We start from the raw sequence: 26,063 nt of genomic DNA, 5'->3' as shown, positions 1-26,063 counted from the left end.
ACAAACATAAAGCAGCTTGTACATTTTATAACCACGAAAAATAAAACTGGACAATGACTTTAAAAATGAGATGCTTAAAAACATCCTCCTTCCACAAATAATGCAGGAATTCGTCAGGGGAAAAGGAGTATCCCTCAATTTACTAATTTGTGTTTGTTACCTTGAATATCTCAGAATAATAAAGACAGACAGTTTGTATTAAAAAGGTGAAATTATTGAACTAAAAATATTGAAGAGGCATAAATGGCTTTAAGATACAATATTTTTGAACAATACAGGGGGGTTTTTTCTCACATTTTTTCAACACTGATGAAGACAGCAACTTTAAACTGGCAGATTCTCTGGGATAAATTAACTCATCTGGCTTTTAATAATTAAACATATACATCAAAAAAGCACCAATTCGTGGCACGATTCCGTTTCAACACCGAGCTCCTCAACAGGACAAAGCAATTCCAGCAAAAGAAGACGCCTGACATGAGTTTACACCCAACGCCTCGTTCCAGAGGGAAAGGCAACCTCGCTCCAAGGCTTTTCCCAACCATTCTGGGAGGGGAACTCGCTTTAACAAGCACAGCCCCGAACTCAGCGGGCCCTGAGGGGAAGGGAGGGCCCGGGACACCGCAGGGCCCCTCCGTGGCGTGACCAGAGCCACCAGGGGCTCCCCCAGGGACATCTCCACCCGGGCAGAGCCGCTCTGCCGCCCGAGCGCTCAGGAAGCGGTGGGGCCGCCCCAGCCCAGCCCACAGAGCAGCACCTGGGCCTTCGCTTCCTTTGTGCGCTCGGCGAGGCGGAGGCGCCGCCGCCGCTTCCCCCGCGCCCCTCACGGCCCCGCACCTGCGGCCCCTCAGCGCCTCCGTCCTTCCCGCCTCCGCCCCAGCCAATCAGCTGACAGGAAAGGGCAAACAAACCGCCAATCAGGACAGCGCACACTGGCGCGCTCCCGCCTTCACCTCTGCGCGCCGGCAGCCAATCACAGGGCGCCTCCTTGGCTTCCGGGTTGTAGGCGTTGCTAGGCAACCGCGCTATTTGTGAAATACATAAATACTTGTTATTGGCCTTTATCATTATTATTAATAATAACATATTTATTATTTTATTATTATATTATTTCGGTTCTAGATTTATCATGTTTTATATTTTATAAGCATTGCATTTTATTATTGGGTATCATCATTATTTATCATACTACATTATTAATTATTACTATTATTGTATTTGTTAATATAATATTTATTGTAATTATTTATTATATTATATTATATTATATTATATTATATTATATTATATTATATTATATTATATTATATTATATTATATTATATATTATATTTTTATACTTTTAAGCAGAGTGCACAGAAAGCACCATGGAAAAATTAATAGATTTTGGAAAATCAGTGTTTTTTCATTACTACCACACACAGCTCCTGTTCTTGTCAGTTGTTTCCCTCAGGTGAAATTTGGGATGAACCTGGAAACTTAAAAGCAAAACAGAAAACCCCTTTGAACTTCAGTCATACTGCTGTTGTTGTTTTTGGGGATTTTTTTATTTAAATACCACTACAGGATATAAAATTACACTTGGAACCGAGGAGAAAAAAAATACATACATTTCAATTATTTACATAATTTACATAAAGATGACAAAAATACACTCGGTGGGCAGATGGTGACGGGGGTGTCACAGCAGGAATCCTGGAGCACAAACCCACGGGGCTTTCCCACATTGCCATGAGGGAATTCCAGCCTTGCACACAAAAGAACAACCAACCTCATGGAGCAGAAAGGATTTGGCCTTGGAATTGCTTTGGCACAGCTGAAACCTGTCCCTGCTGTCCCTCTGCACAGCCACCCTCAGCCTCCATTTCTCTTTTCAATCTTCCCCTGATGACAGCTCTGCACTCATTCCCTCAAGTCTTTTTCACCTTTTTTTTTTTAAGTTAAAAACCACAAAACCATCTGAGCTGTATTCTTTAAAATCCCATTTCTATGGCTCATCTTTACTATCAGCACTTTTTTTTTTAAGAAACTTTTAGACCAGTTTCAAACCCTCAGTGAAGCCTGGTTGATCTTTGAATGAAGCTCCTGATTTCATGAACTGAAGCTCTGCGCAATAGTTGGACACAGAAATAAATTTCCTCATTTTCTGAGAACTCAGTGTGAAGGTGCAGGTTTTTGACACCACTTTTTCAAGTATTCCTTGGAGCATTTTATTCCAGCTTGCTCTGCAAGGCCCTGCAGCAGCAGCAGCAGCTCATTTACCTCAGGCAAATTTCAATCTCCAATTTTTCTCAGCCATCATTTTGCTGTTTGCCCAACAAAAGAAATATTTCAGTGTTCTAAAACCCTTCCAGGTGTGTTGCTGTGCCACTTCAGGAGCTGAGCAAGCCTGAAAATCACTTTTTCCCTGGAAATTATTCCCTGATCCCTTCAGCCTCAGAAGTTCTCACCAAATCCGGTTGAAGAGATTTTCTCCTCAGCCGTGACTCAATCAAGGAATGAAAATTGTGGACTTTGCTCCAGCTCCTCAGCCCACTTTCACAGCTTTTTCCAAATTTAGGCACCATAAAGAGTGGGAAAAATTACAGGACAACTTGCCTGGGGTTTTTTTCCCTAAATGCCACTGACACTCATGTTGATGATTTCGATGATGGTGTTCTCCACACACTGGCACAGCTGCACATCAGGGTCCAGGCTTGCAGAGTCCCTGGAGCAGCTTTTGCTGGAGGAATCTTTACAGAACCCTGAGAAATCGTGTGGCTTCTCCTTCAGCTGCTGGAGACCTGGAAAATGCAGCAGGAAAAATAAGATAAATATTGAGGATTGCTCTTTCCAGCTATAACACAAATAGAAGATTGCAAAGCTGAGCCAGCACCATCCCATGCTCTGGTTATTTCCAGAGACACCATGAAATGTGAAACACAGAGAACCCTCAGAACTTTAGGTTTGTAAGCTGAAGTTTAGAATTAAACACAAGATTTGATCTGAAACTTTAGAAAAAGCTTCCAAAATTAAGTACTAGAAGCAAGAATAAGAATTTATAGTTTACAGCAAAACCATGTTAAACTAAGTAAAAAAAAGTTTAGTTTTAAAGTTTAAAATATAGAAAAAATAAAAGTAGTTACAAAAATAAACAAGTTTAAAATGCATATGATATATATCTATTGTAATGCATAAACTCTTAAGTTTATATATCATAATTAGCTAAAAACCTTACACTGAGTCCGTAAGACTAAATATTTAAAGACTGAGTCGAAAACATAAATATCCTTATTAACAATATTTTATTCATCAATAACTCCTTAAAAAGCCTTGTAACTAAAGGTCTTGTGACCTTTTAAACCATACAATAATGATATAAACTGAACTCACCCTTCCTATAACAAAGACAAAAAAATAAACCACACCATCAAAACCAATTCACAAATCCCATCTCAAATTCCTTCCAGAACTCCCCACAAGTAAATTATCACAACACCACAACATTTAAGTAAATAATGAAGTAAATTAAGTCAGTAATTAAGTAAATTATCACAGCAGCACCACATTTCTGTCTCATCTCCCTGTGCCAGGCCCTTTGGGGTGCTGAGTCTGTGACTTACGGGTGATGATGGGGTCGAAGTCTCGGGTCTGTGTGGCAACATCAGAGGCACAAACTTGTCCAATCTGGATCAGCAGGGACATGATGTCCTCATAGAGGGGAGGAAAGGCCTGGCAGAAGGACACCAGGCAGGGCAGGGTGGGCATGAAGAACGTGTAACGCTTGGACTGGGTCAGGACTGCCAGGGAGGAGGAAGTGCAGGAGTAAAAATAAATATTATAAAATCCAATCAAGAATTGTCACTTTTATAATAGCAGTTAGAGAAAACTGCATTCAGCCCAGAGAAATCCTGCTGGCCCCCCAGAGGTGGATTTTGGGGTGGTACCTGTGAGCAGAGTCCCCATCACGTTGATGGCCAAGCGAGCCACGCTGAGGGATTTGGGCAGGGCATACTGGATGCACAGGTAGGAGAGCAGCTGGATGGCAAAGATCTGCCAAAGGAGACAAAAACAATGAGGTTATACAACTTCTAACCAAAGCTCTTCACCACACTTAACAGTAAGTAAATATTCCCTCTTTCACCATGAAGGAAATGGAAACCAAAGAAGCCTTAACAATAGTTATTTTTCTGCTGGTATGAAGAAAAATAACCCACACATATTTAACATTAATCAGTGCTTCAAAATCTCCCCTAGAACTATTGCTCCAACAATAATGAGCAATAAAGCAACACACAATGGGCAACACAACCCTTGCAGAAGATATTTAGGTTGACACACTTGTTGAAGTGAGGGGGAGAACGACCATCCTATAATGCATCGAACTCCCAATTTATTGATCGATCCGTCACCTTAAATAATAGTGTTAACGAACTTCATGCATATTCCAAAATACAGCTTTATGATAGGCTAACAGAGAAAACTCTAACCACTCCTTTTGTTTTACAATACCGTAGATTGTTTACATCAAACAAAATCAGTGTTCTCACTGTGATACGAACGGTTCCCAAAACTTCCATAACTGTTCCCAGGGTGCCATCTTTTCCCAGAGAGGATGTTACCTTTGTTATGGGAAGACTGCCTGAGAACTTTATTGCTTATACAAGGATGCCTGAGAGAGACTAATTGTTTATAGAAGTCAGGCTGGAAGCTGCTTTGAAACTGCTTCACAGCTACCTGTTACTTTTCTCTCAGCTGCATGGCTTCATGGCCTTTTTCCTCAAGCCATGCCTGAACTAAACTCCCGACACACACTCTAGTTTTAACCTCAGCGGTAAGTTAATACTAGAAAGGATTAAATAAGATAAACTACAAAGTTGGTTTGATACAGAAACAGGGAATCTTTAACCCAACAAATTCCAGTTACCGTCAATGCCAGGCCTTTAATTTAATGTAAAAGTGCTACAAATATTCCCTGAACATCCCAGGCAAGTCAGAACAGGATGTTTTTAGTGACTGTTTTATTCTCCCCCATGCCAGCATCCCACAGTGATTCCCAGTACCTGCTTTTCCAGCTCAGGCTGGGCAATGAGCTCAGGAATGAAATCCAGGCAGATGTGCATGGATGGGATCCCAGCCACTGTCAGTGCCAGGAGCTCACATGGATAACCCTGTGGGATGAAGAGGTGTGGCAGTGTGCCACAGGTGTGTTTGAAAATTCTGCTTCAAGTCAGATTTAAATTACACCTGAGTTAATGCTTTGTTTCAAAGTTAATATATTTATAATTCCCTTTTGTCTAGAGTTTGCAGCAGGCCTGGAATGCCAAGGAACAAGAGGCAGACTGGGTACAAACCCAGGCTCTGGATCAATTCTTTATCATCAATATTCAATGATTTATTTTTATAGAAGCTCTCCCCCCACTCCCCAAAGGAAAGCAGAATGCAGTGATCTTTTCCTTCTGTGTCTTTCCTGTGCTCCAAATTTCACCATCAGCCTCAACCTGCTCATTTCACAATTGCCCCATAATGACTTTTTTATCACTTAGTCAGTTCCAGGTCAAGGCAAATTAACTCCTTGTAAAGAGTCTGCCATCTGGCAAGGAGCAACTTAATATGCATTAAAAACACATTTGTATTTTAGAAATTACTGATCTTCCCCCTCTTCCATTCTCTTTTTGAAGGGGCTCAGATGCTTTTGCAGGGCCAACATTTCTCCTTCCACTGTAAAGAGATAAACTGTGCCCAAACAAAAAGGAAAGATAAGGAGATGTTTACATTTGAAGCCAAATTAGTTTTGAATAATGGGAATATTAATTTAAAAACAAGGCCAGAAAAAAGTAACCCACAAAAGATGTGGAATGAGTAATTACATGGTGATTACAAGGGCAGTTTTCCTTGGGGTAGATGGACAAACTGAAAGGGGCAGAGGCACAAAGGGGGGGAGCAGGCAGAGTTTGGGTGCTGCCTTCTCACTAAACCAAGAGACAAGAGAGATCTCACTAAAGCAGGCACTGGAACAGGGAGGAAGTGCAAACGGGAGCAGACAGAAGGACAAAAGTGGATTATTATCATTGCTGAGGAACCTCCAGCAGCCCCTGAGCTCCCCCCTTGGCTCTGCCACCCTGGGCAGGGCAGGCACACCTGGAAATGCACCAGTTTGACAATGTTGGGGTCAGCAATGTACATCTGGTGCAGCAGGCAGCAGATCAGGCACTGCACCTCCCGCAGGTTGCACAGCAAGCTCTGCTCCTCCTCTTCCTCCTCCTCCTCCTCTGCCTCAGCCCCCTGAGGGCTCGGGGGGCTCTGCACATCCCTCAGCAAACCCTGGGCTCTGCTGCTCTGCCCCTTCTCCTCTTCTGTAGGCAAGCAGATCTCCAGGAGGATCTGCACAGCAGCACTGTCCTGGGGAGAAAAGCCAGAGATGATGCTTAAAAAAGTGAAATAAAAACAAATCAAACACAAAACAAAGAGAATTTAAGAAATGGAAGATTGTCATGTACTTGGGATTTCTACCTATGGATTTTTTAAAGTACAGAATGAAAATGACTCAGCTCAAGAACCACAAATCCTGTAGAATATTTTAAAAACTTCAACAGTTTATCTCAATCAAGATGGAAAGAAAAATAAAGGCTAAATCTAACAAAATATCATAATCACAGATGAAAAGAGTAAATTCAGTGGAATCTCATGTTGCTTCAAAATAAATACCCAGCGGTCCCTTATAGCATCCAGAGCAGCCAAAATATGCACAGAGCCATGGAGTTCACAATATTCATCACCCTGATAATTTAAATATAAAACTTCCTGCTAACTCAAAAATAGTATTATAAGGGGAACTCCCTATGTGACATTCTTCCAGGGAAGAAGGGATGTCTGTGGAACAGGATTACTCAAGAATTTCCATTTATTGCTGTCTCACTGCTCCAAATCCAACCACAAACAGCCTCTGGATCACACAAGCATCGAGGCAAAAGGGCTGGTGAGCAGAACTCATCTGTCCCGACAAACAACCACTATCAAAGCAGTAAATCAGCACATTGCTTCAGACCAGAAAAAAGAAAATATTAAACCATCTGAATACAAAGGCTGTCTTCTTTTCCGTGGTAACAGAAGTTGGTAAAATAAAATAATTTAAAAGGCCTCATTTTTTAATTTCCTGTTTCTGCATTTCTCTCTCATCACTTTTTCCTCACATCATGGAATTATCCATTTCTTCCCTCTTACCTGAGCAGCAAGCAAAGCATTTTTTAACTCTTCCCTTGTAACTTCTGGGGCCTCTGGACCCATTGGATTGTTTTGGGATGGCCTCATGTCCTGCTCTGCTGTTTCCTTCAGGTGAGCATTAAGGTAAGCTTTGGAAGCAAGAAGATATCCATTCAACATGTGCAAAATTATATCCATCAGAGGAGGGCTCCTGACATGGGAACACAGCAAAACAAAGATTTTTCAGTACCACGAACAAATTAAAAGTATCCCAAAGGCTGTGGCACCTCAGCTCCTCCTCTGGCACCACTGACAGCTGGGGGAACAATTTCCAAGTAGTGCAAAGATTCCCTTGGGAAATGAAGCAAATCTGCCTCTGTCACATCCACAGCAGCACCCACAGGCAGAAACTGCTGCCCAAAATATGGAATAACCACAGGCACAGGAGCTGGGAGGGTGTTACAGCTACACCTCACCCACCACCATGTACCAGCAGCATTTCCAACACTCTGCAAAGCCTCTTCACCACAAATTCCCACACCTAAATCCAAAATGGATGAGCCACATGCAAATCCCAAAGTTTTGAAAACACAGCTGGACAGGATGAAATGCTGGAACAGCAGGCCCAGCCCCACAGTCCTCAGGCCAAGTTTAACACAACACAGGTGATTAGTTTGTGATTAGTCTGAAAAGATGTTCTGAAGTGCTGAAAGCTCTCAGAAGTTTCCTGTTGGACACCTTTGTGTTAAGCATTCCCTGTGCAGCAGCACAGACTCACCTGTGCACTCTCTGGTCACACCTGAGCACAATCAGGGGGTCAATCATCAGATCATTCTGGGTGTATTTCTGCTGCCTCACCAGTTTTGCTGAAGGCTGCAGGGCATTAACAGTCATCACCCACAACCTAAAATGAGAATATTTTTATGATGTTTTTCTTTTAAATAGAAAATGTGTATGAGAAAAGGGATTCCCTAAGCACTTCGTCACTCAGCCATACTTTTCTAAGTAGCAAAAACTCCGTTTACAGCCCTTGAATTTAACCAAGGTACAGTTAACTTACTCTCCCTGGACTTGCAGCACTTTTCACTGCAGCAGAGTATCCACTTCATTTAAAAAGGCATTTTCTAACCAAAGTGAGTTCCTGTTCCATCAGGATTTCAGTACAAACAATGGACACTATAAAACCATACTCCTGTATTTTAAACTGAAGACTTCCTTTCCCCTGAGAACAAATCCTTCCTTTTAAATGCAAAGGTTCAAAATATCAACAAACTAAAAAAATGCAGCTCCAACACATTCTATTCAATCACAGCTCCAACCTCCCAGCTAAAGGCACTGTGTTGTTATTTTTAAAAGAAAAAGTGGCCTCCCACCTCTGTGCCCTAAGAAACCAAACAGTATTTTGAGCCTTGATACCTCCTGGGCATGACAGTGTTGAGAACCATCCAGAGTTTATTGACAGCCTGCAGAATCCCCCGAGGGACTCCAGCTTCCAGCAGAAGATTCATGTTTGAGGTCAACACCTCTGCATAGGGGATCAATTCTCCAGCTGAGAGAAGGGTCAGATGTTCCAGGATCTGCATCAGCTGGGTGTGATTCCCAGGCAGCATGGAAAAGGCTGGAAAACAGAAATAACAGGATCTGGGTAAAACACGACTTCTGCCATTTGAAGCATTTTGGTTATACAAATGCAGTTTAATCACACATTCCCAAATCAACTATACTCCAATCCATTTGGAAAGAATTTACTTGGAATGGAATGAAGCTCCTTACCTTCCTGGAGCTGTTTGGGAGAGTGGTTCTTGGCCATGTTGGTGAGGAGCATCCTCCTGAGCAGGGCGTCGGTGCCCGTGATCTGCTCCTCGCAGATCCAGTCATCCACAATGCACAGGTGGGGGTAGTTGGTGGCCAGGAGCCTCAGCAGGGCCGAGTGCAACCCTTGGGGACATCAGGGACATTCACAGCTCAGATTTGAGCAGCTGCATCTGTACCTGAACACATCTGTGCCGTTTATTTCAAGCCCTGAACTGAACGGCTGGGCTGCAGCTCAGTGAGGTGCACGCTCACAGCCTGATACTCCAACAGAGAGGAAAAGTTACCCTTTGGAAAATAACTCCTAAATACAGCCTGGAATATTCAACATTGTCAGGTAATTCCCACCTTAAAACCTGTCCTAGGGAGGTAAGATCTACTCTAAAAGAACTGCTTTCCTCACACTGTCACTGTGACTCTTCAAACACCTCTGCAATCTCAGTAGCTACTCCTGACCGATTTTAAAAGCAAGAGAAAGGAAAGCAAGCTATGAAAAAAGCAACAGCCACTGAGCTGAGGGCACTCAGCCTTCCTTTCCATGCACCTTAGACCTTCAGACACGTTTTTACCTCCCAGCTCCTGCTGCAGCCCCTGTGCCTGCCGGATGAGGTACTTGATTGGAATCTGATCCATCAGTGCTGAGGAGTAGGACTTGGGTTTTCTCTGCATTGCAGCTACAAGGGAACAGGACAAGAAACCACATGGAGCAGTTACAGCTAAAAACAATTCTATCCCCAACTGGATTAATAATGAAAACTTGTCTCTATATTATCCAGGTAAATTTGAGAAAATATCAAATAACTGCAATTGATTTCATGGTACTTCAGACATGAAGAAAAAAGACTGGAGAATACTGGAAGTTTTGCACCTCAAAAAGGGCTGGTAAAAACACACACCAGGTACAAACACTGAATTTTCACTAAAGTTTAATTTCATCAATAAAATACACAAGGTCTTTTAGAACTGGTTTAAAGTCTTCACTTCAAAGGTAAAAATGGGATCATTAAGTATTACCAACTATAAAATTGTCCACCCAAAGAAACTGCACGTTTGATGACACGTGAATAAATGAAGATCTCAAATAATTATGAAGTCTTTGTTAATTGTTACTGCATTCCTTAGATGCTCATAAACACTTCTAGTAACTCAGCTTGGACCTCTCTTAATGTGTAAAACAAATGACTCCACTAGAGAGTTCTAGCAGGAACTTTATGTCCTGAATCTCTACAGCAATGTTTTATTTACTACAAACACCTGAACTTTCTATGTTGTGCTTGAATCTGACAGCAGCATGAATTATTCCCCTCTTTGCACCTAATTTTCAGTTAATCTGTCTCTCCCTGATGCTCCCACATTTACCCAGGATCTTTGTGTTGGCCAGCAGTGCCTCCTCATAGGACAGGACATAGTAGAGCACGAGCAGCTGTGTGGTGATGCTGAAGCGCTGCGTGGAACGAGCATTTTCTCCCTGCACATAAACCACACACAAAGGTCAGGTGGCATTCCTGATTCTTGGCAAGAAAAATCTGGATTTACCCACAAATATGGTGAATATCTGAGTAACAAGAGTCACTTCAAAATATATGATTGTCACAGTAGCAGGAGGGAGTTTACAGGCAGTGAAAGTAAAAAGTGAAGCAACTTAACACAAACCACGTCCCCATAAAGTACAAGAAAAAATCCAAACAAGATGATTACCCCAGAGAGTCCTTGGAAAACATTGAGGATCTCCTGCTCTGTGACAGGCTGGTTGGTGGCCTCTGGGTTGGATTTAGATGCAGGAGTGAGGATGGAGTTGATGTAGACATCAATGAGGGGCAGCAGCTGAGGGTGCAGGGGGGTGGTGGTTTCACAGAGCTGCCGGTAGATCCAGTCCTGCAAGAGAACAGCCCATGGCTGAGCAGAGCCTTTGACTTTGGAAAGTGTAAAACCAGTTCTGAACTGGTCATAAACTCTGTGTCCTGGACCCTGATTCACAAATAGAACTTGTCCTGGCTGGAAAATCATTCTGACAATGATTAAACACAGATGGGGGAGAGAGATTTATTGCTTTTAACTTCTTTAAGCAGTGGTCTCTGGATTGCAGAGCTAAAAATGAGCACCCAACTCTAAAACACAGCTCATTCTTAAATTACATGATAGGAAGGTACAAGATTCATCAAGAATTCTGCTCCTCTAAGTCAACCAGCCTGCAAAATCTCATCAGCACTCAGAATTATGAACAGAAACAAGACAAAGGTGGTACCTTAATGGACACTTTGTGCTTGGTGAAGGAACGGCTCTTTAGGAGCTGGTAAATGCAGTGGATGGGCAAAAAGCCAGTGATGCTGGCACTGAGGCTGCCTGTCACAGGCACACGGACAGCATGGGCTGTGACCACCTGCAGGGAGAGACAGAGAGCACAAAAACCACTCAGCACAAGGTGACCGAGTCACACAGCCCTGACTGGCATCTCCTTATTTTGGGGGAATACCCCAAAGGGAAAGGAAAGGGCAAAGGAGGAAAAAAAATCCCTAGGTTGAAAATACCTGTTCAGTGAAAATCTCCTGTGTGAAGATTGTCTTCATTCTGCTCAGTGAGCTGGGCTTAATAACAATCTGAAATTCAGATGAAGTACTTAGAATTGCAAGTTCTATCTTACTTATAACTACTGTTAACTTTTAGCCTTTTAAAACTTGGTTTTCCTGGTATCCCAGTCAAATCATATCTGTTTCAAATATCAAACAGAAATATTTTCCAATGTCACAAGTTAACCACCCAATGTCTTCCTTGTCCTAAAATCTCCCTCCCCAGCTTTTACATCTGGTGAGACATTCTTTCACAATAGTGAATTGTTGGCAAATCCCCTTTAGTAATTTACTGAAATTAATTTTTACAAGTATAGATTTTTCTTTTAACCATTTAAAATAAAAACTTTGCAGCTCAATTTGGAAAACACTTCAGTCAGTCTTCTAAAAAGTTCATTTCTCGGGAATAATGATTTCAACAGGACATCACTTTTTGAAGATTCTTTTATCACCATGTTCCTCTGTATCAAGAGCTATGCACATCTGAGTGTTCTTCCAGATTAAGTAACTCATTTTTCAGGTTATATTTACTTTAGGTATATTAGCAAAACCAAAGTTTTTTATATCAAAAGTAAATACCAAACTATCAAAACCCAGTAAAAAATCTGATTTTAACAGACAAATGTATGGGTTAGAAATAGTTCAGGATTTACCTTCATTCCCAGGGTGGAGCAGACCAAATCAATGATGGCACTGAGCTGGTTGCTGTGGAAGTACATGGCTACCAAGAGCAGCATCTCTCCAAAGGAAGCAGACACACCAGAAATGCTGATGAGAACAAAGAGGAGGAAATACAGGACGTAAGTAAACAGGACATAAATAAATGTGAGATTACTGGAATCACTAAAAGAAATCCAGCCTGCTCTCACCTTTCAAAGTAGGCTTCTTCCTTTATCATCCAGCTGAGCCACATCACCATGAGCTGCTCCTGCTCTGGGGTGCTGCAGAAAGAAAATCCATAACAGATCCTTTTCCCAGAAAACCAGTGCCAGTTTTACTATCACTTGCAGGTAGTGGTAGTACCTGCAAGTACAGGAACTGTACTGTTTGTACAGTTTGAGGAACCTTACACCAGGAGACTTTTTGTCACTTTCACTTCAGCATCCAAGTGCTGATAAGAAGTGATATTTGGCACAAAGGTCAGTCCAACTGTCAGGCAACTTCCTTTCTGGAATGCACCCAAGAGAAAGCTACACCCTGAATTATCTGCACTGCTTCTCTCTAAGGAACTTAGCCATGAACCTGTTCCATGGAAAAGTGAACAAGTCAGGCCTACTTCAGCCTTCAAAGAACCACTCACACTAAGCTCATGCTAATGCTCACCTCTGAAAAGACTTGGTATAAAACAAGAGTGAAATATCCATTCACCACCCACAGGGTGAGAAAAATCAACATACAGAGATTTTATAAAGCATTAGGGGGAATGTGCAGCTCTGGTGCTAAACCAGTGACATCTTGCAAAGCTCCCGCTGCACTGACAGTACCTGACCAGCGTGGAGAAGGCCAGGAGCATGCAGAAGGACAGGGACACGAAGCGCACACCGGCCGGGGTGGCGGGAGGGCGGCTCGTCATCAGCTGCAGGAGCTGTTCAGCCTCCTCATCCGTGGGCCTGGGCAGGACACAGAACAAAACAAAGCTGGGCACTGAACAGCGAAGAGATTCCCAGTCTCACACAATGGTTAAAATTCTATTTTCCCTGCTATTCAATCTGTCAAGGTGGTAATTTGCTCTGAACTTAACAGAGATAAAAATCTCTGTTATGAGACAACAGTGAGGAAACTTCCCCAGGATATAATCTTGTCTACTGGTACAAACTACTTAAATTAAAACTAACAATGCATAAAGATACTACATCAAAACTCTCTAAAAAGTGAAAGCAAAGGAATAAATTCAAAAGCCTTGCGATGTATGTTGCTAGAAGAGAAAACAGCTGATAACTCTACACTGCCCCAGCCATGTGGGCTTAGTGTTCTCTTAACAAGTCTGCAGAAGTGATTTTGCAGCAACAGAGAAATTGGTGAGTGCTGTCACAAGTTTTGAGGACACAGCGGCATTATGACAGAAAGCCCAAAGCCCTCACAGCCATGACATGAACAAAACCCCAGAGCATGCCAAGGCTCCTTACTTGAGGCCAGCAATGCCCATGAGGGCACAGTAGAGGCGCAGCAGGGCGCTGGCCTTCACCACATGCTCCTCCTTGAGCCCCGAGTACACGGACACGTTGGGCTCCGTGTCGGCCTCCGCCTCCTCCACGATGTGCGTGCTGCGCACCGTGGGCAGGATCCCCATCAGCTCCAGCAGCAGCTGCCTCCTCATCTGCCACAGCACAGAGCTGATGTTATCTCTTTTTCTCTGTATGAGAGGTTAAGAGATGAGGACAATGTCAAATTCAGCCCAACAAACAATGTGTTATGTAAGAGTTTTCATAGTCAAAGGAAGAGGGTTATTTTTTTTAAATACAGTTTTCAGTTCTGAGCTTTAGCTATGTCACCTGAGCATCTTCCCACTGTGAACACTGAGAATGAACATTTTTATCAGGCAAATATTACGACCTTACAATTCCCTGGTTTCCAGGCCTAAAAACCTCTCAGGGGAACAACCAAATAGCTGCTGCCTTCAGGGACATTATTTATGGAGAGCCTCATAAGCGGAGATTGCCCTGTAAAGGTTTCTCCAAGACATACAACAGGATTTCTGTGCATTCAGACAAATCTGCAGCACATGTCCAGATGAGTTACATCAAGATACAAGAATATTTCTTTAAAAGCAGAATACTCAAAGATTTTCTTACCTGTTGTCCATTTCGGATGAAAGTTCCAAACCACGTCCGAACCTTTGCGTTTGTTCCAAGCAGCAAACCACTCACAAAGCACACCAGGTCACTCACTCCATCATCTGAGGATTCGCTCTTGGTGTGATCCAAGGTCAGAGCCACACCAAGACCTGGCAGGTGACACTCCTCCACCTGATAAAACACCCAGGCTCAGTCATCTTTGCTGGGTTGGAAGCTTCAGGAAGGTTTTTGGGATTCTGATGAGAGACTCACCACCATGCCCCGCACCCTGAGGGCTTGGGAAGGGTTCATCTTGCACAGGTGCCGCAGAGCCTCCGTCCTGCGCCGGCCGCCGACGCTCTCCTCGTCCTGCCGCTCGCCGTTCTTTATCAAACCCCTGCACACTAAAAAGCCAACAGCACCTCTGAGGAAATCTGCCCTTCCCAACTCAAATTGTCACCTGTCTCAGTGGCATCTAAACCCCTGTTAGCAGGGAGAGAGGAGGTTCTCAGCCCCTGCCCAATCAGCCTTTTTAACAGGGACCTACAGATGAAAAGCTGTGAAATGTGACAGTGTTCCCAGGGGTCTGAGGATGAGGGAAGAGATGAGAATCTGACTCCATGTTTCAGAAGCTGATTTATTATTTTATGATATATATTACATTAAAACTATACTAAAAGAATAGAAGAAAGGATTTCATCAGAAGGCTAGCTAAGAATAGAATAAGAAAGAATGAGTAACAAAAACTTGTGTCTCAGACAGAGTCCAAGCCAGCTGATTGTGATTGGCCATTAATTAGAAACAACCACATGAGAGCAATCACAGATGCACCTGTTGCATTCCACAGCAGCAGATAACCATTGTTTAGATTTTGTTTTTGAGGCTTATCAGGAGAAAAAAATCCTAAGGAAAAGAATTTTTCATAAAAGATGTCTGTGACAGACAGCATTTTTGGCCTGCAAAAAATGGGACTGAACATGCCCTGGTGGCAGCACCCAGCATTCAAATCTGTACAACTCATGGTTTAGCCCAGAATTATCCACACTGTTAGAAATCACTTCAAAAGCTGGAGGAGAAGCTGTAACTCACCCTCATTGAAGCTGTCAGGGACATTGGCCACCAGCAGGCAAAGGAACCAGGCTCCGTTCTTAACATGCAGCAGAGCCTCAGCCACATCCACTATTGGCAACAGTGATGGCAGCTCTGCATGGAAAGAGGGTGCTGAAGGTCACAATGTTTCACTGGGAAACAAAAACCCTGTTTCCAAGAGCTTACATTAACCTTACATCTGCCACAGCAGCTCCGAAATTGCTTTGTTACATTTGTGAGAGGTCAGAAAACACCATAAGCACAGAAACACACCTGCTTGCAAAATGCAGAGAACATCTGCTGCCTCCTCCAGGTAAACAGGACTCTCAAAGAGCTCAGAAGATTTGAGGAAAAATTCACCATTTGATTCTGACACCTGCAAGAGAACATTTATCATCAGTGAACAGGTTTTATGGAGCAATTTGTCTAAATCTGTTTTAAATTCAGCATCTTTAGTAGATTAAAAACTGCCAAAGCCATAAAGTTATCAACACAGAACAAGTAGGAAACGTTTGTAGAATAAGAAATATTTACTACTGGAAATACTTCAACACAGATGGTACCATTGCTTCTTTTCAGAAGAAAGAAAAACAGCCCACTGACATTCTAAGTTTACCCAAGGAAAACAAAATGTTTGGTGAGGAGGAAGTGGGGGAAGAGAAACATGATGGTTAATACCACACTGCAGTAGGGGCAAAGAATGGGATGGAGAAAAGTCAGCACTTCATTTCCAAATTATTTCTGCACTGACAGATCGCCAAATCACATTATGCGTGAGTACAGATCTCTGTATTATAGAGTCTCTCTAACATCAGCAAAGACTTCCTTAGGAAGTCACAAAGAGTTTAAGCACAAGCCACTGTTCAATCAGACTGAGACTGAATCTTGATATAGCATGTAAGGACTGGAGAAGAAGCAGCAGCACCAGAAGCACACCAGTGTGTCAGCCATTCCAGAGAGGAACCTAAATCTCACAAATATCCACCTATGGGGAAGTTCACCTTGTTCATAATGGCCAGCAACTCGCTGAGCACCAGCCGGAGCCGCCGAGGAGAATCACTGTGCTCAAATTCCAGCGTCAGCCCGTGCTGCAGCTGTGACACCAAGATGCTTTCCCCACTGCCACCTCCCAGCTTGTGCCTGGCACACAATTCAAAACAACAAGTGTTAAACGTTTCCGCAAAGACAGAAATGCTTCTGGTTAAAGGATGCACCAGTTCCCTAGGGATCTCTTCTATCCTTTAAAGACTGTTGTAATTGCAGTACAAGACAGCTAATTCAGTACATTATCGAAGTTTCAAGTGCTTCTATTCCCCAGCAGCACAGAGAGTCAGGAGAGCGCATCCATCTGAGCTGTCCCTTCATCCCACAGAGCCATCCCAGCCCTCCCCTGCCGGGGCAGCTCCCCCAGTGCCTCCCACACCTCCGCAGATCCCAGCACACACAACAAACCCCGGAGCTTTCCTAGAGAGCATCGAGGGACACGAATGGCCGGGTCCGTCCGGCGCTGCAACAGCTGGAACAGTCACACAGCCCTTCCGTCACAGATCCCCGCTCTCCGCCTTACCGGAGCTGCTGCTCCTTGCTGGCGTCCTGCTCCAGCGCGTGGAAGTCCACGGAGAGCAGCGCCACGATGGAATTGACCGCCTCGACCCCCGAGAGCAGCCGCAGGATCAGTTTCTTGTCCTGCGCCCAGCTCTGGCTCTGGTCGGCGGGCGCGCACAGCGCCATGCGCACGAGGCAGGGCAGCAGCAGCCGCAGCTCGGGGTCGCTCAGCGCGGCCAGGCGCACCACATCCACCTTCTGCATCGCCTCGAAGGCGTAGGGGCTCACGAACTGCAGCGCCGAGCACTCGGACATGGCGGCGGCAGCGGCTCCCTCACGGCCCCCGCGCCCACCCGCCGCCGCCGCCACTACCGGGGGAAGCGGGAAGTGACGTCACGGCGGGAGGGCCGAGGGGCGGGGAGGGCTGAGGGGCGGAAAGGGAGAGGCGGGAAAGGCTGAGGGGCACCGCCCTGCCCGCCCCCTCAATAAACCCACAGCACAATCAAGGCTTCATGAATAATTTATTCCATTTGAATTTTTTTGTTTTTTTAAAAAGTATAAACCTTTTTTTTTTTTCTTCATTTCCTCGATCACAATTTGTACAACTCAGTGTTTATGGCATTCGGCAGAAATAGTGTTTGTTCCTTAAATCGCTTTTTGTTGCTGTGTTTTGTCACGATGAATGCGGCGGCGGCTCGGCCGAGGGCACGTGGCGGCGGCTGTGCGAGGCTCCCGGGCACATCCAGCCGTGCCTGAGGGCGGCGGGAGCGGCTCCCTGACCTATCCGGCCACGCCAGAGCGGCGTTGAAGCAGCTCCCGGACCTGTCCGGCGCGGTGTCGGAGCAGCTCCCCGCTGTGTCCAGCTGCGGTGTTGGGATTGCCCGTGTGTCCAGCCATGGCAGCGGGGCGGCGGAGCGGCTCCCCGGTGTGTCCAGCCGTGCCCTGAGGGCGCGGGAGCGGCTCCCGCTGTGTCCGGCCGTGCTGAGGGGCGCCATGTCCATCACAAGCCCAAGGCAGCGCTCGGCAAGGTCCTCACGTCCAGTTGACTCGGAAAAACCTAAAGCTCGATGAGTAGCATCCTGAAAAAGTGACCCTGAGGATTGTGGTAGGTCCCAAATCCAGTTTTACTGTAAATTAAGCTTTACTCCACTGAAAATAAAAAGTACACCCACAAATAATAGTAAAAAAACCCTTTAAGTATGAAGCATAGTCCTGGGCCCTTTACTTAAAAAAAAAAAAATTAAATAAAACAAACAAAATCACCTTCCCAGCTGGAGGTTGCGAGACAGTAATGTGTACAATGTCACCCATGAAAGAATTCTCCAATGAAACCCAGATGAAAACAAGGTTGATGCAGCATTACTATCCCAACAGACTGATATGCGGTGCCATACTGTTGTGCAGCAAATTATATGGTGCAATAGCATTTTTTTAAATGTTTTACTCTTATTCTTGAAAGCTTTAAAATAATGCAACATAATATTTTGATATTACAGTATTAACAAATAGTGCTTGATTAAAGACATCGGCAAGTCTTCATAGCAACACACAAAGTTAAAATTACCATCAGAGGTAAATATAGAAATACAATAATCTGCGCCATAACTGACAGCTAAGTAAGAACATAGCTGAGGATTTAAATATAAATCCATTTATCTTTAATTATTTCAGAGAATGTTAGAAAGATCTAAATGTTACAGCTCCTTTTAAAATGTGAGGGTTGTTACAAGTACAGCTGGTGGCCTTGCTGGTCTTAGCAACAGGGTTTTCAGAAACCAAATCCAAATAGTAGTGAATCAAATGTGACTAAAAGGCTTAAATGCAGTAATATCTGGGTTAAAATATGTATTTTTAATTGGAATGGAAGGATCTCAGCTTCTTCTTTCCTTGAAAGAGATAAACCTCCACAACTACTTAAAGCACTGACAGGAACAACAGTTCCTTGCAAGGCCGTTTTGAAAATCTGTAGCTGAAATTTTCAACTACTTAAGCTTGTACTTGCTAAACAACCTCGACTTACTGGATTCTGACAATTTTATTTATAAACCAGCTATTATGTGCACTTAAAATAGTTAAATGAAAGTAGCTAACAAAAGAAGTATGCCCAATATAATAGTTGGCTCCGTGGTGCTGGCAGGTTTGATATGTACATTGCCGGCTGTGACTATCACTCCAGAAATGGCCCTTCTAGTCTTTTATAGTGGTTATAATATTATAATTTACTTTAATTGCATTTGATGGGGGGGAGGAGTGGGAGACTGGCAGCTTTCACAGTAGGAGTTTCACAGGGAAGGCTGGTCCAGGTAACAGAATACAGTTACACCAACATTCAGGCAGCTGATTCACTTACCTTTAGGAATACAAGTTCAGATTGAACACAAAACAAAGCCACACCAAAACCCAGCCCTTGGAGCTTGGTTAACTGAGCCAGGGTTAGAAATGACCACTTAGCGACAAAGCTCAAAAGAAAAAGGACATACACTTTGAAAATTCCAGTTTTAGGAGCACTTTTCCATGTCAAAAATGCCAACCAAATGAGAAAACCCTTCTGTAAGACAATGTGCCATTTAATCTGCGGTGCATTACCGAGATAAAGTCATGGACAGACCCAGTTTTTTACTCTATTTATCAAAATATGCTAACTTCTGATTGCACTCATGTTGTTCTGAAGAAATCACTGAAAATTCTCATCACCAATTGTACAACTTGTTTATACAAAACCAAAAAAGTTGCTAATATTGTATGTACACGATTCAGTGAGACTGTTCATACGAAAAAAAAAAATCACCTCAGGCAGGTCTTTTGCATTTACAAAATGAGATTTTCATGAGCACAGTAAGTTTGGTAAATGCAAGCAAATTCTTCCTTGTAGAGGGGTTAACAGCAGGTGCACAAATGGATCTTAAAAGTTGCTCCTTTACAGGTTTAAACCAGCGAGACAGACAATATTAAGACCCAGGACTTGGGTTATCGTGACAGGCTCCTGGGAGCGCTGCAGGAGTTCAGTTTTTCATCTGGCAGTCAGATAAGGAACCCACAAAAAGCATCTGCAGCTGCTCTTCAGCACCCGTAGGGGCTATTTTAGAGCAGCCACAGACATTTGGCATGTGCTAGGAAAAAAGGAAGGAAACTACTGAGAAAAAACGGTGACTGTAGATAGAGGGGGACGTTTAGGAAAGCCTTGTGGTTTGTCAGTCCCTTCCTTGGGGAGGGCAAAGCCTCCTTGGCACATGCCCCAGCCAGAGCCTGAAAATGGGATATGGGGAAGGCCATGCACTGATACTTGGGACCTTCACCACAGTGCCAAAAATACATGGAAAAGGAAAATGTTCAGGGTTTCGTGCTGTTTTTTTACTAGTGGAATAAAATCTGAATACCAGAATTCACTGAGAATCTATATACACCACATTTTAGTTAAACACACACCAATCTTAAAGTCAAGATTGACTATTTTTGCATTTGTAAAATGGCTAGAGCTGGGCTAAATCTCAGCCTGGCAGGAGACTTTGGATAAGGTCAGAGTTTTCTGTGTGTTCTGCCTCAGATTGGCATTTTATCACAAAAGTGGAAGCAAACAATGCAGTGAGCACAGTGCCAAGAATATCCAGGGAGCAACAATGCACAAGAGATGTTCTTGTGATATTAAAACTCGTGTCCTGGAAGTGGATCTGAGAATCTAGCCACAGCCCTGAACCATAACACAAACTTCAACTGAAGAGTTTATTCATGTTATTCTCACTACAAGTTAAACCACCTACAATATCACTTATATATTGCCATTGTTACTCTGGAAAGGTGTGATATAAAATGCTGTAAGACCCGGTACCTTTTCAATTTATATAAACACAGTGAACTTCATTACTGTACATGTACTCTGCAACTACAGCTTAGCTGTAAATCCCCCACACACAATGGTATGGACATTAACCCCTCTATCCCCATTAAACTGTACATCAAGACAATACAAATTTACTGTCCCCACCCACCCCTTACAAAAAAATAATACTCTAAAAGCAACCTACTGCAACTTTTAATTAAGACGATTACATATATTTTAGACCAATTGCTTTAAAGCAAGAAGGCAGTATAAACCTTCTAGGAAAATTTTTATAAAAGAGGTTAAGAAATATAAGACAATTTATACATTTAAAAACTTACAATAAATAAGAGATGCAGGCATTTTTGAATACTAAGTACTATAATCCAATACAAGAACATCTTGATGTTCTGAAGCCATAGGTTGAAACTTAATTGTTCCTCGTGTTTCTTCTCATCTCCATGCTTTTAAAATTCATTAACCATGACTGGGTACTATGGCTCATTACTCTTCACAAATACTGTGGCTGGGGAAAATGGTTAATTTTGCTACTAAAAACGTTATAATACACTTTCTGATCATCATTCTGAAGCGTCCCCCATAGTCAGTGACTCAAGGACAGCAAAGTGGGTGCCCCTCTCACAAGTCAGAACAATATTTGCTGGAAGTAACAAGATTCATACCCCATCACAAACATCTTGCACTGAGAAGAATTATAACTTAGTCCTGCAGTGAAATATCCCTTTTCCTCATTTTTGTCTTGCAAAATTCAGATGAAGATCACAGCATATTCATGATAAAGTTATACAACTGATTCAGCACCACAAAATGAATTGGGAGACATGACCGTCTGTCCTGGGTTGCAGGATCACAGGTTAGCCAGGAGAGTGCATTGTACTGTTCCAGAACAAACCTGAAAAACAAACAGCCTTCTGTCAGGCCAGCACATTTTCTCACCAGGATTTTACAGCCCTAATTTACTAGAATCCAGCTTCTTTGGCATCAAAAACATAAAATAGGTTTGCCAACACTCAGAAATTATATGTCTTCCAAATTATTACAGCAGTTCAAAGCTAAACTTGCTTTTGGTGGAAAATTGTCATTGTAATTGTCTATTCTCAGTTCATACCGCGAGGTTCACATTAAAAAAAAAAAAAAAAAAAAAAACAGAAAGGGAAAAGTAATGTGATGTTTTCTCAATTAGCATCCCATGTTTGCATGGGTCTGGGCTCCTGTTCTTCAGCACTTCAGATTTTCCACAAGATTGCTGTGCAATATTCTGGCTTAACTATTTCTGTCTTTCCTGCTAGACTCAAACTCTCCTCTAGTTTGAGGAATTCATTGTTTTTCAAACATTTTCAAAGACTGGTTATTTAAAGAAAGGTTCAGAGATGTTTGGGTTTTATTCCACTGTTCTGTGGAATAAAACTTCAAGCACAGCAATTTATCTGCACTAAGGATATCAGCTTCACAAAGAAAAAATAAAAAACAGCAGGAAAAACAAACATGCAGCTTCACTGCAGCAGCATTAAAAATGAATTGCACAATATTTCTGCAGGTGATCAATGATAAATACCTGAGCACATCAGAAGTTTGATTAGAATCAAGTGGATGGGAGTGTTTACTGTGGAGTAGCTCGTCTGATTGCACTGAAGGCACGTGGAGGTGCAAAGAGGCCTGAGGAAGGAAGAAGGAAGCCAGAAGTTACTGCCTGATCAGCTACACCACATTTCCTTCCCTCATGTTGTTGTAGCTTGCAGGCACCTTCTCTGTCTGACACACAAGCCAAAACAAATTTTATCCTCAAGCCATCCACAAGTTCAGGAATTCTCAGAATATTTCTATTCTCTCACACAGATCTCTGCAAAAAGCTACTAGCACTACAGTGCTAGTAGTGAAATATATATATGGGGTGTTTTTAAATCCCTTTTCTACATTAAGTGATTATTAAAAACTCAACTCAAGTGGCCCAAGATGTTTAATAACACACAGACTTGGAAGTTCAGCTGCTTTCTATAGGCCTGGTCTATTTATATTTCATATCTAGAGCTGCTTAGAGTAAATAATAAATCCTCTCTTCAAAATAATATCCTATAGCAAAGCCACAGCTGAGCTTAGGCCAAGAGGAGCTGCTAATCCAGACACAAACAAGGCTGCAGAAGATCTATCTGGATCATTAGGAAACAAAGCACAGTATCAGAGATGCTGATTTGTTCATACAGAAAGTTTCTCTCTATACCAATGTACAGCCTTAAATGTGCCAAGTGTGTCTTGATTGTGCCATAAGGAGATAAGGGGCTCAGACAACACCCAGACAGATGTACAGTGCAAAGCCAACATGGAAAAACAGTTTTTATGCTTTGTGCAATCCAGAAAGATTCATTTATTCCTTATTTTACCCAGGGCAACTGAGTTACTATACTGTGTTTATGTACCTCCCTCTCTACCACCAGCCCCCACAGGAGCCCAGCCTCAGCCCAGCTCTGTCCAGGAACTCAACATGTTCTTACAAAACCCTGGAGCATAAAGCCAGGGGAAAAAAAGAGTCCAGACTACCAGGAAGAAACCATGAGCAAGGCAGAACCTTCCCAACAGCCAGATCTCAAAAACTGAATCCACCTGGCCTCTCCTGAAGCAAGAGCAGAGCCATCCCCAGAGACATGCACTGACTTTGGTTAAACCAGAACAGTTTTCACCCCCAGACCCTCAGGCTGCTCAAATCTCTGCCAGGACAGTACCTTAAGAAACAAGGGACACTGATTTTGTGCTTGAGGACACGCTGACCAAAACCAGTCAGGCAATGGACCTGCTTTGGCAGTTGACACAAAATAACCGAGGGCCAGTGGCTGCTGCAGGATATTTGTTACTTCATCGTGAGATTCTGTGGAAAGCAATCGATCTGTGCCTTGACCCTGCAACACAACAGGCAAAGGTTCAGAGTAGGAGAGCACAAATTTAATAGAAATTTTCTGTAGCTTTTGAAACACAAAGCATTTAGAAATATCCAAGCATGACATGACAATCCAATATCCAGGTGATCTAAAAGCTTTCATTCCACAAAAGGAAATTACCAGATGGAGAAAAACTCGACAGAACACACACACAAAACTGTATTTACTCCAATAGTTACCTTGCCCATATCACCTCCATGGGGGTAGTGGGACCCTGGAGAATGCACAGGGGATCCACCAGGAGATGCAGGAAGAATATTTATAATATCAGGATCAAGATCATCTCCAGTGTCTAACAAGTCAAAGATTCCCATTCCATCTGCTCCATCTTGGAAAAAAAAAACAAGACCAGTGAATTCCTACAATTTCACCATGTGCAGGATATGACAATACATTCAGAAATAAAGGGATTTTCCACAGAAATGGAAATGGTTCCTTGTGACAGTGTTCACAGGGGTCCAAGGAGGAGGGAAGAGATGAGGATCTGACTTTATGTTTCAGAAGGCTGATATATTATTTTATGATATATATTTCATTAAAACTATACTAAAAGAATAGAAGAAAGGATTTCATCAGAAGGCTAGCTAAAAATAGAAAAAAAAGGAATGAATAACAAAGGCTTGTGTGTCTCAGACAGAGAGTCTGAGCCAGCTGACTGTGATTGGCCCTTGATTAGCAACAACCACATGAGAGCAATCACAGATGCACCTGTTGCATTTCACAGCAGCAGATAATCATTGTTTACATTTTGTTCCTGAGGCCTCTCAGCTTCTCAGGAGGAAGAATCCTAAGGAAAGGATTTTTCAGAAAATATCATGGCTACAGTTCCTTAGAATGAACAGTTTATTCTCATGATAGGGACAGTGATGAGGGGTTTTTAGAAGGTGAGAACAAATGCAAGTACAAACCATTGTTTGTGTTAAAGGCCAGATCCAGGTTCTCAGTGGTGTAGGTGGATGATGCCACCTGCACGGAGGCAGAGGTGGGGAACACCAGGATGTGGGTGCAGGACGTGTCCTGGGGCGTGTTCAGCTGGGATGTTTGCATGTTCAGCGTGGTGCTGCGCCCGAACACCGAGCCCGTGGACACGGAATCTGTGCGGGAGAAACCAAACATTCCCTCAGTTTAACAAAGCCTGAGCTGTGAGTTCTTGTGCTTTTTAAAAAAAGAGAGCTTCCCAAATACCTGGCATAATAATGAAGGATCCCTGGGGTTCCATGGCCACCAAGCAAGCACTGAGAATGCTGGGGGAGTCTGCAGCAGAGATCCCACACATCCTGCACATGTCCTTCAGCCGCTTGCTCAGGGACTGCAGGTTCCGGCGGCTCAGCAAACAGCTCCAGTCTGCGGGAGGAAATCTCACTTGTGAGGTTCTCTTCCAGAAACAGGGATGGACACATTTGATACTACTGAAATATTAAAGCTTTAAATCAAGCTTTAGACTCTAAAAAAAATCCTGCTGTTACCTTTTAATTCCCCATGTCCTATTCTTCCCAAGCGGCCTATGACAACTCTCCATGGCAGAGAGCTCATCTGCACCAGTCCCAGGCACCATTCCCAGAGTTTCTGGAGACCAAGTCTGCGGGCAGAACCCTTTTTCCTACGAGCTCTAGAAGAAAGAAAGAAGGGAAAACAAAGTTAAATCTGCAACAAGTTTTTAATGCCATGTTTAGAACATTTTTGTATTAACCTGAACATTCACCAGAGTGTTGGTATTGCAGTCCATCAGCTGCAGCTTCAGGGGGTTTGGGATTTTTAAATTAATCACATTCTAAAACTGACATTAACAGCCAGTAAGTGAGATGGAGAAGTAGGAACACACACAGTAACACTCAATAATCACATGAAACTAAACTGTGCTCTTCTAGAAATTTAACTCAAAATTATATGCACATAATAGGGAATATATTCATCCGCTGTAGCCACTTTTGCAGCACAGCAAGTCTACAAAAGTCAGTTATTCTTACAGTACCAAACCCAATGTAATTCTTCAGGGGAATGAGAGAAAATACACTTGCTAAAAATGAATTAAAGTTTGGTTCTTACCTGTTTGGTACATCAATATTAATTATGCAAGTTTCTAACTGCTCTCCATAGAGGTCTGTACAGGATGCAAGCAGCCACCTCTGATCATGAGACAAACAGTAGCCCACAAAAAGCACATTATACTTCTGGCCAGCTTCTCCAAAGGTTTCTCCCAGCTCTGTTTGCTTGTCCTTCACTGGAGCCAGTATAAAAGGAGGGGTGTAGAGTCGAATACACTCAGGTCTCTAGAAAGATGACAGAGCAGACAATGAAGTTTGGGTAAGAAATTATTCCCAACATA

At 43.0% G+C, this 26,063-nt stretch overlaps 2 protein-coding genes across 2 annotated transcripts in view; both read right to left on the bottom strand.

Annotated features, from left to right (window-relative positions):
• Nucleotides 1-1,545: 1,545 nt before the first annotated feature.
• Nucleotides 1,546-17,284, bottom strand: INTS2 (integrator complex subunit 2). The gene is made up of 24 exons (XM_058817794.1): nucleotides 16,992-17,284; nucleotides 16,426-16,564; nucleotides 15,698-15,800; nucleotides 15,425-15,538; nucleotides 14,609-14,739; nucleotides 14,354-14,527; nucleotides 13,688-13,914; nucleotides 13,046-13,171; nucleotides 12,431-12,502; nucleotides 12,215-12,329; nucleotides 11,523-11,591; nucleotides 11,240-11,374; nucleotides 10,693-10,869; nucleotides 10,354-10,462; nucleotides 9,564-9,668; nucleotides 8,956-9,120; nucleotides 8,599-8,800; nucleotides 7,961-8,086; nucleotides 7,204-7,393; nucleotides 6,121-6,381; nucleotides 5,043-5,150; nucleotides 3,927-4,032; nucleotides 3,603-3,779; nucleotides 1,546-2,783 (listed from the first exon to the last, which is right to left on the bottom strand). Exons 1-24 carry the CDS (start codon nucleotides 17,282-17,284, stop codon nucleotides 2,614-2,616), a joined length of 3,594 nt encoding a protein of 1,197 aa, XP_058673777.1. The 3' UTR covers nucleotides 1,546-2,613.
• A 198-nt stretch (nucleotides 17,285-17,482) lies between these two features.
• Nucleotides 17,483-26,063, bottom strand: part of MED13 (mediator complex subunit 13) — a 56,156-nt gene continuing 47,575 nt past the window's right edge. Inside the window, exons 23-30 of the mRNA XM_058817775.1 lie at nucleotides 25,784-26,007; nucleotides 25,204-25,346; nucleotides 24,923-25,081; nucleotides 24,646-24,831; nucleotides 23,917-24,065; nucleotides 23,525-23,698; nucleotides 22,363-22,463; nucleotides 17,483-21,699 (exon numbers count right to left, since the gene is read on the bottom strand). Coding sequence (XP_058673758.1) covers nucleotides 21,567-21,699; nucleotides 22,363-22,463; nucleotides 23,525-23,698; nucleotides 23,917-24,065; nucleotides 24,646-24,831; nucleotides 24,923-25,081; nucleotides 25,204-25,346; nucleotides 25,784-26,007 — 1,269 coding nt within the window. The 3' untranslated portion in view covers nucleotides 17,483-21,566. The remainder of the gene's footprint in view (nucleotides 21,700-22,362; nucleotides 22,464-23,524; nucleotides 23,699-23,916; nucleotides 24,066-24,645; nucleotides 24,832-24,922; nucleotides 25,082-25,203; nucleotides 25,347-25,783; nucleotides 26,008-26,063) is intronic.

Source organism: Ammospiza caudacuta, chromosome 20 (genome assembly GCF_027887145.1).
Source record: "Ammospiza caudacuta isolate bAmmCau1 chromosome 20, bAmmCau1.pri, whole genome shotgun sequence".
In the NCBI taxonomy this organism is placed as follows: domain Eukaryota; kingdom Metazoa; phylum Chordata; class Aves; order Passeriformes; family Passerellidae; genus Ammospiza; species Ammospiza caudacuta.
Note: the sequence above shows the minus strand (reverse complement) of the source record. Positions and strands in the feature narration are given on the sequence as shown.